Source organism: Excalfactoria chinensis, chromosome Z, assembly GCF_039878825.1.
Source record: "Excalfactoria chinensis isolate bCotChi1 chromosome Z, bCotChi1.hap2, whole genome shotgun sequence".
Taxonomy (NCBI): domain Eukaryota; kingdom Metazoa; phylum Chordata; class Aves; order Galliformes; family Phasianidae; genus Excalfactoria; species Excalfactoria chinensis.
Genome location: NC_092857.1, coordinates 21311626 through 21329249, shown reverse-complemented (window position 1 = coordinate 21329249; position 17624 = coordinate 21311626). Strand labels below are relative to the sequence as shown.

Sequence of the window (17624 nt, the reverse complement as noted above, 5' to 3'; positions counted from 1 at the left end):
TGTCCTGACTTACATGTGTGTGCCTGCAATCCACTGTGCAAGTGTGCCAAGTAAGTCTGCAGCAACCCAAAGAACAGCTTGGAAATAGGGGATTGCATGTGCTTATTCCAGACCTTCTCTGTTTCCTCATATACTACATCTGAGCTACAGAAAGAGTGAGAAGAGACAAAGACAACACAAGACAGTGAAACCATGGAGTGTGTTGAAATGCACAGAAAATTATATGGTAGTTTGTATGTCTTTTGATTGGTTTTGTTCTTTTTTTAAACAATGGCAACAACACTTCAACAAACTACAGTTGCTGATGTAGAGAGTGGAACCCTATGAAACAGCTTCAAGCCAGCTAATTTTGCCTGTCTTTCACTCCCTGGTCCTTTCACATCACATCCCTGAGGTTTTTTCATTTGGGCTAGCTTACATGGATGTGTGACAGGTAGGGAAAAACTATGTTCCTTGCAGTCAAATTTAGTTAAGTGGACTAAAGAGTTCACAGGTTTCTAGTAGTCAGGTAAGACAGAGCAATTGAGTGTGCTTTGTTGTTCACAAAAGTAGGCCAATAACTGATAGAAAAAAAACTTCTGCAAGGTTGATAGACCCTGTTTTACCCAACACCAGCATGCTGTTAATGCTAGCAGGAGGAGGAGGGGTGGACTCACACAGCTTTCCTGCTCTTTGGGAAAGCAGCCATGACCTGTTCTGATTTATACATATTTCATGAGGCCATCAGGACACTGTCAAACTGCCAAAGTCTCTGTTGGTCAGGAGTAATGTAGCTGCTCCCAAAACCTGGGCTATATGTTTGCCCTTGAGTTTCATTGCTGTTAACTGGAATTGCCTCTTTTTCTCAAAAAAAAAAAAAAAAAAAAAAAAAAAAAAAAAAAAAAAAAACAGCTTGTGTGCCCATTTCTGTAATCTATGATTGAGACGTCGTTAGCACCAAGCATTTTGTTAGTGTGGAGTTAATTGTGGCAACAAGCTGCCAGAACTGACCCATTCCCCTTTTCAAATAAACTATGCAAAATCAAAGATGTTTATAATTATACTGAGTCACATTTGACTTTTTGGCCTTTATGTGGGCAGAAGCTGTCCTTTCACTGTGACACATGAAAAATTCACGGAAGATAAAATCAAGACTTTTCTCTGAATTGCTGCAGTTGAAACATCTGTATTTGTTGAAGTGCTTTGACCTTTCAGTGCCAAAGACCACCTTTTAACCACATATTTTCTCTCAAAGCAATAGCTTTCTTTATTTTTTTTAAAACAGCCCCTCTGAGATTAACCTAGGAAGCTTCTGTAATAGTGCAGCACATTTCAAGGATGGAGAATTCCTTTCTTTTAAAAAATGTCTACTTTTTTTATGTGTGTGTAAAGCCAGGGGAAAAGGAGCCCACTGGTAGATGGGGCATATTACCTGTATTGCTCCCATTTAATGCCCCTGAGGTTCAAATCAGGACTAGAAATTAATTCCTTATGCAGCTGATGAGATTGAAAAATAGCTCCAGGTGGTGAGTCAGATCTTAAATTGTCTGAGTTGCCTTCTGGAAGTACATGTAAGGGTATTTGTGTTACCACGTACCTGTATTAGGTGGAATAAAGTTCTCTCTTTAATGCCCACATAGGAGCATTTGGGCCTGAAAACACTGTCGTTTCTTTTTACTATCTTCCTTGAAAGCTCAGAGTATGTCCTTCACAGGTTTCCTGAGCAACGCTCATCTTGGGGACCAGCCAAACACAAAGGCTTTTGACAGGCAGCCTGTGTCTCTCATCAGTCCCTTAGCTGTGCAATTCCCTAGTGCCCATGTGGGTGTTCAAACGCACTTCCCAGCAGCCCTGGAAAATTCATATAGCACCTCTTGAGTGCACAGTAGGAAAGCAGAGGTGAGGGAAGGGCATGTAGAGAAGGTGTGTGCAATAATAATCAGCCATCTCACAAAGTTTGCCATCTGCAGTCCCAGCCTGAGTGGCTGCTTTCACACATGCCATTCTGGAAACTTATGCAAAGTAAGGGATACTGCCAAGAGTGGAATGGGCAGGGTGAAATGCCCCCACAAAAAGCTGAAGGTGTTTGTGAGTCCCTGCGGGATTTGCACATAAGGCATTAGAAGTGCTGGTAGCTGCTTACCTCCTGTGTAAACCTTGGGGAAGAAGGTCAGCAAGCAGCCGAAGGATGGAGTGTTTGGTACAGTACAGTCCTAGTTGGGCTAAAGATTGTAGGAATAAGCAGGAAACAATTCAGCACAGAATCTCAAAGGCCACAATGCTCAGAGTGAGACCATTTATTTCACTAACTTTGAAATTAATATTCAAGTTCATATCTGCCAGTATGGTAATGATTGCTAAGAACTTGTTAAACATATATGACTGTACCTTTTGACTCTCCACTTAAAGCATGTTAAATGTCACCCCAGGGATGGAAAGAGAAATAGGATTTAGAATGTGAGGAAGGACAGAGAGGAAGAGAAAGGAAGAAAGACTGAGGAACAGAGATGGGATGGGCATGGGGATGAGAATGAGGTGGGAATTCCCACCATGGGGTGGGAATCTGCCTTACTCTTCTTTCACCAGGAGAGAACTTTGGTGAACATTGCACCTCATCTTTGGGTGAAGAAAATAGCCAGGCTGGCATGCATCGTGCTGGCGCTATCATTGCATGAGGACTGCTCTGAAAGCACTGCCTCCTATTTTATTATGTTGGCCCACAATATCAGAGGTGGGTGTTGGTTGTTTGGCAGTAGAGGTGAAATTTTCCCACCAGCATTCCATTACATCTTGTTGCCATGTACCAGATGGCTGCAGAGGGGCAGTCTGACACGATGGCATCTGACATGATAGAAATGTGTATGAAATGAAAGTGTATCATTGAATTTCTCCATGCTGAAAAAGTGGCATTCATGGATCATAGAATCATAGAACAGTTTGAGTTGGAAGGAACCTATAAGATCACCTAGTTCCAACCCCCTGCTATATATAGGCGTTGTGAAGTTGTGTTGGTTACCACCAGTCACCTCACCTTTATTTTGCATGCACCTTAGCAGAGCCTTCAGGAGGATCTGCTCCATGATCTTGCCAGGCACAGAGGTGAGACTGACTGGGCAATAGTTCCTTGGATCTTTTTTTTTCCCTTCTTGAAAATGTGGGTTATATTTCTCATTTTCCAATCAGTGGGAACTTCACCAGACTGCCATGACCTTTCAAATATGATGGATAGTGGCTTGTCAGCTTCATCATGGGAAAGATGAACTCAGTAGGCAACACTCTTTTTGCATCACCACCATCATAGCAGCTGTGAAGCAGTTCGTTGCTTCTGCTGGAGCAGACTTTTTACGAGCATGGCTTGCAGGCTCTTGTTCATCACCAGCAGAAATACATAGTTAATTGTGAGTATACTAGAACACAGTGTTTTGAAGCTGTGAATTTGCTCCATCTAATAGTGTTATTCTGCTCTTTGTTGCAATTTCCACAGAAATAAATAGGAGGCATTACTTTTGAAGCAACCTTCATGTATTATCACTACTGTGGCTGGTCATTCATTATTGTCAATCTTGAGTCTGTTATATCTGTCATTTCTGTAAATCATCTATCTATGTATCTATCTATCTATGTATCTATCTATGTATCTATCTATCTATCTATCTATCTATCTATCTATCTATCTATCTATCTATCTATCTATCTATATTTAACATTTGTGAAACTGTTCACTGAAAGTCCTGAGAGTCTGAAACAGCCAGGCATTTGTGAACCTGTTCAATGAAAACCCATGTAGGAGGGCAAGTCAAAAATATACTCTTAGTACAACATGAGCCTGGACTGAGCAAGTGCTCTGTAGCATTCTGTGTGTTCTTTATCAGTTCCAGTCCCTCAAAGAGAGAACTTCAGGAACCTCTAGGAATCTTCATGAAATATTTTCTTCTAAACAACATCAAAAAATCGAGGTTTTCCCTCTGTGTGTTTTCTTTTCCAACTTATCACATGAGGAATATGACATTATATACAATGCTTTTAGATCTTCTGCAACCACGACTCTGTGGCCTACTTCTGGGGTTTCAAAGCTCCTGTTTGATACTCTTTTCCAGAATTCTTAACTGGCTTTGAAATGTTTCTTTCAGTTTCCAGAGCACTGCTATTTTCTTGCCATTCAGATTCTTTGTGTTAAGAAGTCAATGGAGGTGTGGGTGGAAGATGGAAAGCTGTGAAGTGTAGTCCAGGGACTAGATGTGTGGGCTGTTCAGAGGAAAGCCATGTATCACGTTAGGAGAAATCTCTAAGACTTTGGGAGGCAGAAATCATTATGGTATGCAGATAGTTCATAAAAGTGGAAGTGAATGGGTGTCATCCTCTCCATTAATGTGATACTGACACCACTAGTGACTGAAATTTTCTGCCCGCTCAAAGAACAGGTCTAACACGGGAAGCAGGATAGCATACTTCCCTCTGATAGCTTTGCTATCAGATTGTCCAGCCATCTAGGGAAGCAGTTGTGTAGAAAATAGGGAATCTTCCTCCTCTATGCTTGTTCTGAGTTCGCCATCTAAGGTAGCAATGAAGACTATTGCAAGTAGTGCTTTGGTGATCTAAACCAGCCCTGTGACAGCTAGAGCAGGAAAGGAGGAAAGGAAATGAAGAATGCAGCACAGCTGGATGGAATTCGGGACAATTTACTCTTTATATTTAGCTTCACAGACTCTTTGTTTGTTTATTTGTTTGTTAGTTTTGCATTCATGGTGCAGCCCTTCTGTGTGCTTCTGCACTTTTTGTCAGAAGCCCACATGCTTTCAGCTCTAGCTTGGCATCAGAGGTACCAGCACAGGTCTGGAGGTGCTGTTTCAGTGGGATGCTGGGGGCGGGAATGACAATTACAACACAGAGGGCGTTCTGAATCACTACCAGGCTTATCATTTTCTGGGTTCATGCAGTATTAAAAAAACATTCTCTAGATGTGATGTTCTTGAAATAAATGAGGATGGTGACCAGAGAAACATGCAACAAAACACAGCATCAGATTTCACTAGAAACAGGGAAATCACAAATTTAACAGACAGTTAGTTGCTGCTATAACATTGCTTGGCAATTTGAAGGTTGAGAGACACATAAGTCCTTTCTGCTCTGTGTTGAATAGCCCATACCACAAATGTGGAGCCTGAATTTTGAGACTTTTTTTTATTTTTATTTTTTTCTTATAAATGGAGAGATTAAGAAGAGAAGCATAAAATATTTAACTTAAAATATTTATTGAATTTCTAGATCTTGAAGTTTGTATCATGATGCCAGGAGACTGTGGGGACAGTACAAATGATAAAACATTTCTGCTAAAGGACAGAGTACATCATGCCTTAACAATAAGACTACTGCATTTCCAATCACCCTTAATTAGGAAGTTGTACATATGTGGGAAATACATAGGACAAAATAAAAAGTTGCCTTTACATTTCTCTTGCATGATCAAAACTATGTGCTTCAATATTATTGGCAGTCTCAAGGAAGATCTAGCTGCACTGCTTCTTACAGGAGCTCTGAAATGAAGTGGCTTTTCCCCAGCATAGTCAGAATATTAGAAATGCACTTTCCCTTCCCTTCTCCCCCACACCTGTTTTCTATCGTTATAAGCTGGACAGCAATCATACCTTCATCTTTTTTTTTTTTTTTTTTTTTTTTTTTTTTTTTTTTTTTTACTGACTGCGTGGTTCTGAAACAAGACAAACAGCAATTGCTCAGAACCTGGGAAGACCTCAGTATTCATGCTTGTCCCCCCACACCCTGTCCTCTTATCCTCTGTTCAGAGACAGTAGAGTAACACCTATTTCGTCTTTGCCCTCAGACACTCATCATCTTGGAGCTGGCTAACCCTTGAAGATGGAAGTCTTTCTTCCTTGCTCATTGTAATTCATAGTTGGCAGCAGCAGGTCTATTTCTTAAGCTGTAATTGTAGCTAACATGATGGGCTCTTATTCCTAGGCAGATTAAGGCTGGCTAAAAAAAGATTATCAAGTAGAGAATGCTATTCAGAAATCTGATCGCTGTTTTACTAACCAGAGATATATAAAGATCAGTTCATAAAGATAAGGACTAGGTACTTCTTTCTCGCTGTTACAGCTTTTAGATTTAAATGTGCAAGCAAATCTTCTTTGAAGAATTTCAAATTTGAAAGAGACTGTGGTCTGAACTTTGTTTGTTGACTCTATTCTGCAATCAACTGGACCCCAAATCTTCTCTTACATTGCAGCAATTCTAGCATTAATGTAGTATATTCTGCAAAGACAGCAAGGCCCAGTGCTGACTATGCAAGAGCCTTGAATGGTTTGAAATTCTTTCAAACTGAAAAGATCACAGGAACACCCACTGCTTTTTCTGTGTTTTCAATCATTTCTGATGTCACCTGTCAGTACAAAATACTTGTTATGGACTAATGAAGTTGATGCAACAGCCTTTCCCTGGGCACTATCCTCCTAGACATAGAGGTCTGTGTGGTTTTAACAGGAATATGCTGTATGTAGGGCTGTGGGATTTTATCTTAGTCTGATAAATTCAGCAGAGGCATGTGAAAAATCCTAATGGATGAGCACTGATTATTTTTCAGATTGTACTGCTCTCTGCTGGGACATGTGGGGAAAAACATTCACTACAAGCGAATTGCAAAGATCTTACCTGACAGCTGGCTTGCCTGCTGTACCTCCTCTAGGTTTACAGTAATTAGTGGTGGAAAAGGTGATTTGTTGAATCTAGCTCCCCACGTTGACACGATCTGCAGGAGGGTGCCTATCATCCTGGGCTCCAACTCTAACCCTGCTTGGAAAGGAAGACAAAACCTGCTGTTTGTGAATTTGCTGGAGTGCAGATTGACTCCTCTGGATTCACTTCATCTTCTTACCACTGAAGTTACCATATTTCAGCCTAGAGGCCAGGGAGACCTTCATTACACTTGAAAACTGAAAACTTGCCATGAAGATTCTGGACAATTAGTTGAAGGGAATTGCCTATTTTATTAAAACAAACAAAACAAAACAAAATAAAAGAAAGAACAACAACCATCTTCACAAACAGACATACGATGCAGTGGGTATACACTGTACTGTTTTGCCATTATTATATGAGGCAAAAGTGAGGAAATTCAGGATACACTGTGTGATAATTTGTTAAGTTGACCTTTCACATTCCCAACTGTATATGGAATAAAATTGACATCTTTCTAGCTATCCCAAGTACTTTTACTGGTGCCTCAAAGTGCCTGTGAAGCAGATTGACTGGATGTTGACTCTCTTTTGCCTGCAGTGTAGCAGTACATCAGTAGCTGTGAATGTTAGTGCTTGAGTTTTTCTGGACAACTCAAACAAGAGACTTAGAGCAAGGCACTGTGCAAAGACAGTTCTCCTGCTGCTGCCTCTTGCAAAACCAGACTTTTAGAGCACATGGCACAGCAAGGGAGACAGAGCCAAGGCTTTGTTGATGACCAGTTTGTGAGTGAGGAATTAATAAGAAGTTCCTGGTTTATGTGTGTTCCTAGAAAAGAGTATTCATTCTTTTGTATCTGGAACCTGTATCCAAACAGTACAAACACAGAAAGCACATTCACTGTCAAGCAGATGAATTAATCACAAACTTTCCTTTTCATTAGCTTGTTCATTTTGTAATGCAGAATTCTTGCAGGAAGCAGATGAGAATTTTATGCTGTTCTGCTTGCATTTTATGTGATCATGCTGCAAAATGAACATACAGCGTTACACCAAATGACTGTACTGAATGAGAAGGTGTAAGGAGCAAAGGCCTACCTGACAACTCAGGGAGGACATATTGAGTGAAAGAGCAAAGCTCCTACAAAAGCTGGCTGTTTGTGAAGACAGTGATTGCCTCTGTTTTGGAGTTCTTCTGTGGTGCCTGTTGTTGCAGTAGTCAGCAGTATGGTTTGGTGGGTTTGCTGTTTGCATAAACTTGTCTTTCCTGGTTTGCATATCTGCATGTATTTTCATGTATGTAAATCTTCAAAATTTGCAGATCTTTTGCTGGTATAAAGAGACATGAACTGAAGGTATCCCTGGAGCCGAATGTGAACTATTTCTTCTACTTGAGGGCTGTCAATACATTTGGGACGAGTGAACAGAGTGAAGCTGCTCTCATCTCAACAAAAGGTAGGTCACCATTTCCTGATGTCAGGAAAAAAATAAATAAAAGAAAGAAAGAAAAATGGGATGGGTGTGCAAAGAAGTAATTTTCTTATTACCTTTCTCCAGAAGTTGTAGCTGAACTTTTGCTAATAGGAGAAAAAAGAAAGCTATTGAGATAAAAGGGACGGTATTTTATCTGCTTAAAATAATCTGAGACAAATTTATTTGAAGTTGTCAGATTTATGTCAGTGTAAAACTGGTGTGACATCAGAAGCAAAACTGTTACATTCTGTCAGAGAAATGACATAATTAAATCATACGTGACTCTTCCAAGCCAGCCTTCGATTTCAAATTTGCTATTCTGAAGAAGCAAATGAGTGAAAATAATTCAACTGTCTTTAACACATAGGAGTGCTTTATACCTAGCTAATTTACTGAATAGTATAGCCTGATCTCTGGGCCTGGTTTCCAGAAGACTGATGAAGTGAGCAGACACAGGTCAGAAGAGTTTTTGCATTGTTGCCCAGTTTTCTGCTACTCCTGCCTTTCAGCAGACACAATTCTGTCCAGCTAAGATAGCAGTAATTTAACATATTATGATTCATCTTGTATTAATGTTGATAGCCTCCCTGAACTGGTGTTTTTTTTGTTTTGAATTGTACCAGGAACTCGATTTCACATACTGAGTGACACAGCTCATCCCGCTTTGCAAATCTCCCCTGATGAAACCGTGATCTGCCTTCCAGAGAAAGCTACATTCACTGGGTGAGTAGCAGTATGTGAGCGCAGCCAGCATTTAGGATGGGCCTCACTCTTGCTTTTCTCTGTAGGCAGTTTTCACACCTCACTAACAAATTTTGTAGAATTGAACTGTTTCAGTCAGGCAGTCCTGGACATTGTGTGACAGACTTCCTTTCAAACACTGCAATGGTTGCAGCATTGGCATAGGTGCCAGTGTTTGATGTTGAGGAATTTCCATAGAAAGTCAAGGGCAGAGGAATTGCTTACTAGGACAATTGAATTCATCTCAGTCTATGGTTAGAACTTAATGTATCAGAGCTCTATAGTCTCAAAGGAATCTGTTGCTGCACTGGGAAGACCAAATGTGTGAGTTTGTTCTTAAATACATTGTGGCTAGAAGGAATCTGTCCTTTCACTTTGTTCCTCTGCTGAAGGCATTACTACAAAGGTGTGTCAAAGCATCCTTGGCTTTGGAGAATTAGGAAGTGCCTCTGGTATGTATTAGATTGATTGCACCCAGACTTGTTCTGTCTATTTATTTATTTTTGACTTGCTGTTATCAGTTTCACCACAAGCACTGAGCCACTTGTATGATGTGCCATACTCACATGGCTTCCCATAAGGTAATCGAGCATTACAAAGTTAAGCACTTTTAAAAACTGTTACTGCACATGTGGTGCTTGTCACTGTGTCTACTTAAAATAGCCATTATATTTTTTGTTGTTTTGTTTGTTTGTTTGTTTGTCTCCAAAGTCCCCTTTTACACCTTTTGCTGTCTTATGAGTTTTCTGTACTCGAGATGGGCCCATCTTAGTGCAAAAATAGAATGACTCACAATGACAACATTCAAATCTTAGGCAGAACCCCACAGACAGAAGAAAAGAGTATCATCCATTAGTAATTTTTGATGATGCTGCATGATGTGGCTACAACAGATATCACAGTGTGGCTGGCCTACCACCACATTCACTTTGTTCTCCACCTCTTCCACAAATAGGTTCCCATCAGTCCTGGGTGAACCATTGCCTGCTCGAGGATGTCATTACTGGGAAACTGTTGTCACTGCCTGCAGAAGCTACAGGATTGGGATTTGCTATGAAACAACACCACAGAGCAGTGATGTGGGACTGAGTGACGCTTCCTGGTGCATGCACTGCTGTCCTACACAAACCAGGTAAAGCAGAGTCTAGCTAACTGAGAAGTTACTTGCGTCTGTCGTATAAGTAAAGGTGGCCAGCTCTAAGACTCTCAGGTGCAGAAAGGACCTGTGTTTTCTTTCTGCAAGCAAAGGACAACTGCAAAGGAACTTTAAACCTCTTCTCCTTAATTAAAATAATAATAATAATAATAATAATAAAAATAAAAATTAAGAACTCTCCAACCAACCTACCTCCCTCATTTGGTTCACAAAGGCCCATTTTTCAAGCCTGTGAAGGTCTCTGGATGGCAACCCTTCTGTTGTGTCAGCCACATCATGCAGCTTGGTGTCATCAGCAAACTTGCTGAGGGTGCACTCAATCCCACTGTCTATGTCACTGATAAAGATGCTGAAGAGCAAAAGTCCCCAGACAGAGCACTGGAAAACACCACTTGTGTCCAGCCTCCACTTGGACATCAAGCTGTTGAACACAATCCTCCAGCTTCAACCATTCAACCAAGTTTATCCACCCAGTAGTCCACCCTTCAAACCCACATCTCTTCACTTTAGTGATAAGGATGTGGTGTGAGACTCTGTCAGAGGTCTTGTACAAGTCTACATACATCACATCAATTGCCCTTTCTTTGATGACCAGCTCTCCATCATAGGAGGCCACCAGACTGGTTGGGCATGGTCTGCCCTTGGTAAAGCAATGCTGGCTGTCTCAAATCACCTCCTTGTCTTGCATGTGCCTTAACGTACCTTAATGTATCCAGGCACAGACAGTTCATATCCTGAACTGCTTCACAAAATCGCACCAATGTCCACAACTACAGTCTTTATTGAATCTTTCTAGCTCTGGAAAATGCAAGCCTCCATAGGGAATGCCTTCTTCTGCCCTGCCCTTTATAGCAACAGGGATCCACCTGTTATGTGGTAGGACAGTCAGCTAGTCTTCTCTGGGCCTGCATCAGACTATTTGGAGTTCTGTAAATCATAACCTTTTCCATGGTGTAAAAGTGCTCTTGAAGTAAACAGACAGATTTTTTAGAGTAAAATTATGCAGATACGTGAACGTGACCAGCTAAACTAAACTTCTGAGAAGCAAAGTCCTTTGCTAAAGCACACCTTATGCTTAAATCCCCACACAAATATGTGTAATATGAAAAATATAGATGATCACAATTTGGGCAAGTCTGCTTTTATCATGAGAACTCAAAGATGCTGCACAAAAGTGCTCCTTGGTGTGCTGAGCAGGGCTTTGAAGCAATGCCACTTTAGGTAGGTGGGCTATGTACTGAGCAAAATTCTGTTGCCATGTGATGTGCTGCTGTATATGGCAAACTCTTAATTGGTGGAAATTAAGCAGTATGTTATTTCTGGTAAATCACAATGAGGAGGCTCATTGTATTCTGATTTTCATTTTCCTGCAGCTTTCTCTACAGGTTTTTTCACATGGATGTGATGAGTGATGTACACGTGACAGAACAACTGGCCAGGATCGGCATCTTGTTGGATTACAATGGTGGCAGACTGTTGTTCTTCAATGCAGAGAGAGGACTGGTGCTGTTCACCATCAGGCACAAATTTACTGATTCTGTTTATCCAGCCTTTGCCCTGGAGAAGGCTGGAATGCTTACCCTGCACACAGGAATGGATCTGCCAGACTTTGTGAAGCACAGCTAATCCCTTGCTTCACAGTCTTAGAAAAACCAACAATTCCAGTGTTAGGGGCAGGGTGGGATGTCAGAGGGAGATGTCAATTTTCTCCGATGAATACTATGCACACAGCTCTCCCCCACATAATCCATAATTGCAGGTAGCGCTCAGCCCTGTAATCACCCTGAGCCTGCAGAGAAAACAGCACCTTCAGGTGGAATGTGCACCTTGTGATGTACACAGCAGGATTTCTGAGGGAAATAAAAAGGTTTTTAGATATGATCATTAAGGGGAGGGGGGAAAATGTACTTTCCCTTTGAAAGTAATGACAGTGTTTTCTGTCTTTTTAAATTTGAAGATGAGTCTGTGTATGAAATAAATGCATCTCTCACTGCAATGCGTGACTCCTTTTGTCAGAAAAATCTTTCATTTCATCATTTTACAGGACAGCCAGAGCCCGAATCCAGGATGTATTTGAAAAATATGCAAAAATTTCAACAAGTGCAATATTTTGCAGGTCAAAATATCAAGCTATTGTTTGCCATATCCTTTCTTTAAACATGCAAGAAAACTTGGAAACTGAGAAATCTGTCTGTGCAAAACAAGTGAGTCCCAGATGAGACTTCATATCAGCCATGTGAAGTTTGGGTATGTAACACCTGCCCGCCCTGCTCATACCAGGCTAACAGACTGTTAGCTGACTGTGCCTTAGCAAGTATCTGAACCGGCTAAGTATGTACTCATCAGAAACATATTTGTTCCTCAAGTGGATGAGGGAACTTGATAGTAGAGCTGAAATCCTTCCCCTAAGGTTTTCATCCTTCACCTTAGAGAAAAGTCAAAATGGAAGTGACCTTCTTGTGGACAACCTCTTTTTCACTGCTGCTTTTTACCTTAGCACTCAGATATGATGCTCCTAATTTCAGGTTTGAAGATATTTTTGCGAGTCTCCCTGCTCTGCCGAGTTATCTAGGCTAGCGCCAGAGCCATGTCAGGATGGCGCAGTGTTTCAGGGCTGATGAACTAAGCAGGGTTGAGCCTGGTTAATGCCAACAGAGGGAGAGAACACCAATTTCACCCCCTGGCTTGCTGAAATCATGTTTCAAAGAACTACACAAATCAGCATCACTGCCTCCTTCCTGCCCGCCCCAAGGGTGGAACACACGACTGCCAGTGGTGCTGAACTCCAGTGAATGCTGAGCAGAAATTAATTCTAAGGAAACTGGGAGATGCTTTTCATGCTGTGCGTGCTCTGGCAATTTCTGCCATTGGGAACTACTTTGCCAGACTCACTTCTGTGCTCAGCTGAAGAGCTGTGCTCCCTGTAGTAAAGCAGATTTCAGGAGTCTAATAGAGAGAGTTTGCTTCTGAAGAGAGAACTTCAGTGGGTTACAATGAGGCTTCCGCATTTTATGCTCAGAGAAGGTTCCGGCTGCTGCTGTTTTATTTATGATTTAACTCCACCTAGACATGTGTTTTAACTCATTTAATAAGTCATGCTTGGTGTCCCCGAGGAGCCAGACTCTTTAACTGTCACAGCAGGCTAGGGCGAGATGTTTGAGGCAAGATAAACAGGATCCTGTAACCATTTATCTTAAGCCAGAGCTCTTCTCGGCATTTCAATTAAAGAGCACCATTTCTGAGTTCCTGCTGGGGAGAGAAGAGAATGAAAAAGCAGGGTAGTGCCTTACTGGTTAAAAAGGGTGTTTTGAAGAGGTGCGGAGGATGGTGAGAAAAAGGTCTGGGATTAATTGGAAAGGAAAGACAGCAAGGGTGTTGGAGGTGATTTTATTGTGAAGGCTGAGGAGGAGGAGGAGGAGGCAGAAGGCAGGCTGGAAATTCACACAGAGCAGATGGTGACAAACTAAAGGGCAGGTCAGCAGTGTCAGCAGTGTGTATTGCTCAGGCTCCCACAGCAACTGAGCTCACCAGAGGTTTGGCCATCTCAAGAGATTAACACGGAGCTTTGAGTTAAACCTCAAAAATCCTGGCATTGGGGTGGTTTTGCCTGTGTTCTCCTCTCCCTGATTGCTGCTGTCCCCTGTGGGTCTGATTCATAAATATGGCCACGATGTATTGCCAAGGGGATAGCAAGGAATAAGGAGAACAAAATGACATTACATTATTTGGGTAAATTTTAAAACAAGGAGAGAAGCAATTGCCTTCTCAGAGGCAACTGCGTATTAGTAAATATTGGTTTTAATATGAAAATCTAAGTCCTGGTCACGCTTTATTACTCAGGACCTACAGGAACATTTCAGCTTGGAGATACTTCTTTAAGAGCACCTCTTTCTTGGAATTATTTATTTCATTCTGAAAAACTATCTGACTGTTTTCTAATACTTTTGTTTAAGGTTCAGCTTTGGATTGAGTAATATCAAAACATGTAGTTGATTTTTTATTTATTTGTTTGTTTGTTTGTTTATCTATCTATTTATTTATTTATTTATTTATTTTTGTGGAAGCTGGACAAACAATTTGGAGTAAAAGATGTAACTTGAGTCAGCCCTTCCAGTGCTGGCTTCACTTTCTAAATCTGGCCAATCAATATACAAGACCTGAGATTTGGAGTAGGCAAAACAATCACACTAGAAGGGAAAGCAGATCCTGAAAGCCAAAATCAACCTCCAAGGTTTATGGTGCAAACTCTCCTGCCCTTGGAAAACCTGCATGTACATTAGCTGTGATCTTTTATTTGACTGATGGTCATGAACTTGCATCAGGTTCAGGAATTCACATTCCAGATGGTAACTATCCACAAACATTTGAGTAAGCAGCGCAGTCTGTCTGAGTTTATGTTCAGAATAGCTGAGAGCGTGAGATTTGTTGCATCCACTTTTCCCTGCATGTTGTACTTCAAAACCATATAGTAGAAAAGAAAGGGCAAAGACTCCTTGCCACTGCATTTTTCTAACACTTAATGAATCTAGCATTTAGAAATATACTAAAAAGTACATTGAAAACAGTGTTGCATATGTTTCAGCAAAGGATATTAGTTGGGCTTGCTGTAAGACTTCAAGCAGTTGGTGGTTATGTAGTGTGTGCACACAGTCTGATCATCACGCCATGCTTAGAGCTACACAGGGATACATCCTAAGGGTCAGACAAAAGGGGATACATCCTGAGGGTCAGACAAAAAACCACAGAAGAGTTCCTCCCCAGTATTTTAGGGGTCATTTTCATTTTGAAAGTACAAAAGCAGATGTCTAACACCGTAAGTATTAATAATAAATATTTGGATTGATCTGAAACGCACTGCTTTGGAAGGAAATATTTCAGCAGAGCTTAGACTAGGCTCATAAACCTATGAGAATACAGGACTGATTGAAAGAGTGAAACACTAAAGTCTACTGTCAAAACAGTGCTGAATATTGCTAGCATCAGTAATATTGATACACAAACCTCACTAAGGTCCTTCTGCTCCAGAAGGGTTGTAATGCTTCCCTGCAACACCAAGTAGAGGAGCTCAGCAATAACTGTAAATCACTGAGCGTGCAGTGAGCGGGCATGAAGGGACAGCTTTGCTTTGCAGGGCCTTTTTATAACAGGGTACGTCACTAAAATTTAAGTGTGTTTGTGCTGAAAATGGTCTAGTGGTGCCTTGTTTGAGAAATTAAAAACATCCCCCATTCCCAGTGCTACTGTTGTGGAGACTGGATACATTTTGTCATGAAGGTTGTTGTGAGACACATACCCAGCAAGGCTCAGGACTAAGAAATTGCTGCTAAATCCACCTTATTGTGATACTGTCTAGGATATGCACGTAAGTTTCTAGGTGCACTGCAATAGGTCTAAGAAAAGTATAAACTTATGATCTTTTTGAGCTGTTCTCATTTCAGAATAATAAATAGGACCTCTTCTGTATGGAGGCTTAGATTGGATTTGGAAAAACTACATTTCGCAATGGAATCACTGTTACATTACTGACATTTTGCTGAAGGATTTGCCAGCTATCAAGAAGCTAATACTCCCAGATAATGGCACAGCCAGCAAGGAAGTCAGAGTGTCTCTGCTACACACCTGGCCACACATGGTGAAGCAGATATTGAGCTAGAAATGTATCTTCACCTTTCATGTAGAGTTTGGCAATCTTCTGTCATACTAGAAAGCACCATTTGCTGATCAGGGACCACGCTGAAGGGCAGCTCCTTCATGAGCACAACCTGGAAGGAGGTGGAGTGGATCTGCTCCCCACACCCTGCCATGATTCTGTCAGCGGTTAAGATATGTATGATTTTGAGTGCAGCTCCACTCTGGAAAATATCTGTGAGGAAAATGTCTGTCTCTGTATCAGAGAGATGCCGCATTTTTAAATGTACTTTTGTCAAACCTGGAGCACTGCTGCAAGCAGATAGGGAGGTAGTCACAGCTTATCATACTCCATTAATGCAGTGGCCGGCTGAATTTCCATCTGCCAGAATGTCACCATGCCACCTGGCAGTGAGGGATGCAGAGCTAGCTCAACCCCTGGCTGCAGAAGGCAAAGGAGGGAATCGACTTCTGCTGAGAGCAAAAGACCAGTGTGCCAAGGCTGCCAAAAGGGGACCTTTAGCTGAGTGTTATTCTGTACAGACCAGCCTTGTGAGACCGTAAGTTCTATCTTACACCATGTCATGAGACAGCATGGCATACAATGTAGTCCCACAGCTCTCATTTTCACCTTCACCACAAAGAACAGAACCACACTTTGAAGTAAAATAAATGGAGATTTTTCTACCTAATCCTGTAATTGAATTCTATGTCTATGTCTGGCTGTTTTTCCAAAATAGGAAAACTACTGAAAAACAACAAATATTCTATCTTGGTGCTGAAAGGCATTACTCTCTAGAGTATGAAAGCAGACTTCGGAAGTAAAGTCGTGGCACTTTGGGGAGTTCCAACGGAAGGTTGAGGTTGGGGAGGAAGCCCAGTGTGTCACTGAGCCCAACTTTAGTTTTTTAACACAGGACCATATATTCCTGCTGCATGCTTCTTCAGCAGAAATTGGTGCTCTGATCTGTGATGGCAATGCAGCAAGATTCAGCTTTGCTGTGTGGCTCGGCAGTTATTTTTGCACACTGTTCATTCAGTTTATAGAAGCTGGAATAATTTGAGCTTGCTGGTAATGTGTAGATTATCTGGGCAATTAAAGACCAGTACATCAGGCACTTCCTCCAAGTGTGGGATTTGCAGGATACCTGCATATCTGCTGGGGAAATGGCACCAGCTTTTCTCCCAGCCACCCTTCCATGGCTCCTGAGCCCTGGACATCCTTGTGGAAGAAGCACAACAGATAGCCTCCATCTGAGCTACACTTCTGCTGCACTAAACATTCCTGTGGGAAGAGAAGCTTCAGGATTCAATCACCCCAAAGAACCTCTTCTACATGAGCTATTTGAGAACAAAAGCAGGCAGTGCTGCACATTGCTGCTTTTGTTTTTAAGTTACTGCCTGAGGATTTTAACTTTGCTTCTTGAAGGTCACAGTTAACATAGCAGACACAGACAAAGTTCCCATCTCCAGATACCCCACTGAATTCCACATGGCTGTGTGGAAAACCCAAGTATTTTCCAAGCACAGGCTTTTCCATCACTTTTACAGTGCTGTTTCACAAGAGAGAGTAGAATTAATCTAAGACATTCACGTTAGTGTAATTCTTCCCTTAGCTAACATAGTATTGAGTTAAACACACTGGCTTTGACTTCTCAAGGATAAAATAGCTGCCTTCTCCAGATGGCTATCTGTGTATTCAGGGTGGTGCAGCTGGTTTACCTCCTCTGCCTTCTTGAAACTGTGTGGCTACTGCATAATCTGCACTGCAGGGGCTGTGCAGTGCAGTAAAGATCATGAAGTAATGGGCTAAGGGAAAAGATACTGTGGCTGTGGCACTCCACATCCCCAACACACCTGCATCCACACTCCTCTGTAAGCAGCATCTGTGTCCCCCAGGCCTCCTCCTCCTCTTCCTGTTTTGGAGTCCTGGACACACAGAAGAGACAGCCCTACTT

The 17624-nt window shown here is 41.6% G+C and overlaps 1 protein-coding gene across 1 annotated transcript in view; it reads left to right on the top strand.

Annotated features, from left to right (window-relative positions):
• The window catches only part of CMYA5 (cardiomyopathy associated 5), a 46679-nt gene extending 34647 nt beyond the window's left edge, over positions 1 to 12032 (top strand). The window contains exons 10-13 of the mRNA XM_072359793.1: positions 7990 to 8123; positions 8765 to 8864; positions 9838 to 10014; positions 11412 to 12032. Coding sequence (XP_072215894.1) covers positions 7990 to 8123; positions 8765 to 8864; positions 9838 to 10014; positions 11412 to 11664 — 664 coding nt within the window. The 3' untranslated portion in view covers positions 11665 to 12032. The remainder of the gene's footprint in view (positions 1 to 7989; positions 8124 to 8764; positions 8865 to 9837; positions 10015 to 11411) is intronic.
• The last annotated feature ends 5592 nt before the right edge of the window (positions 12033 to 17624 follow it).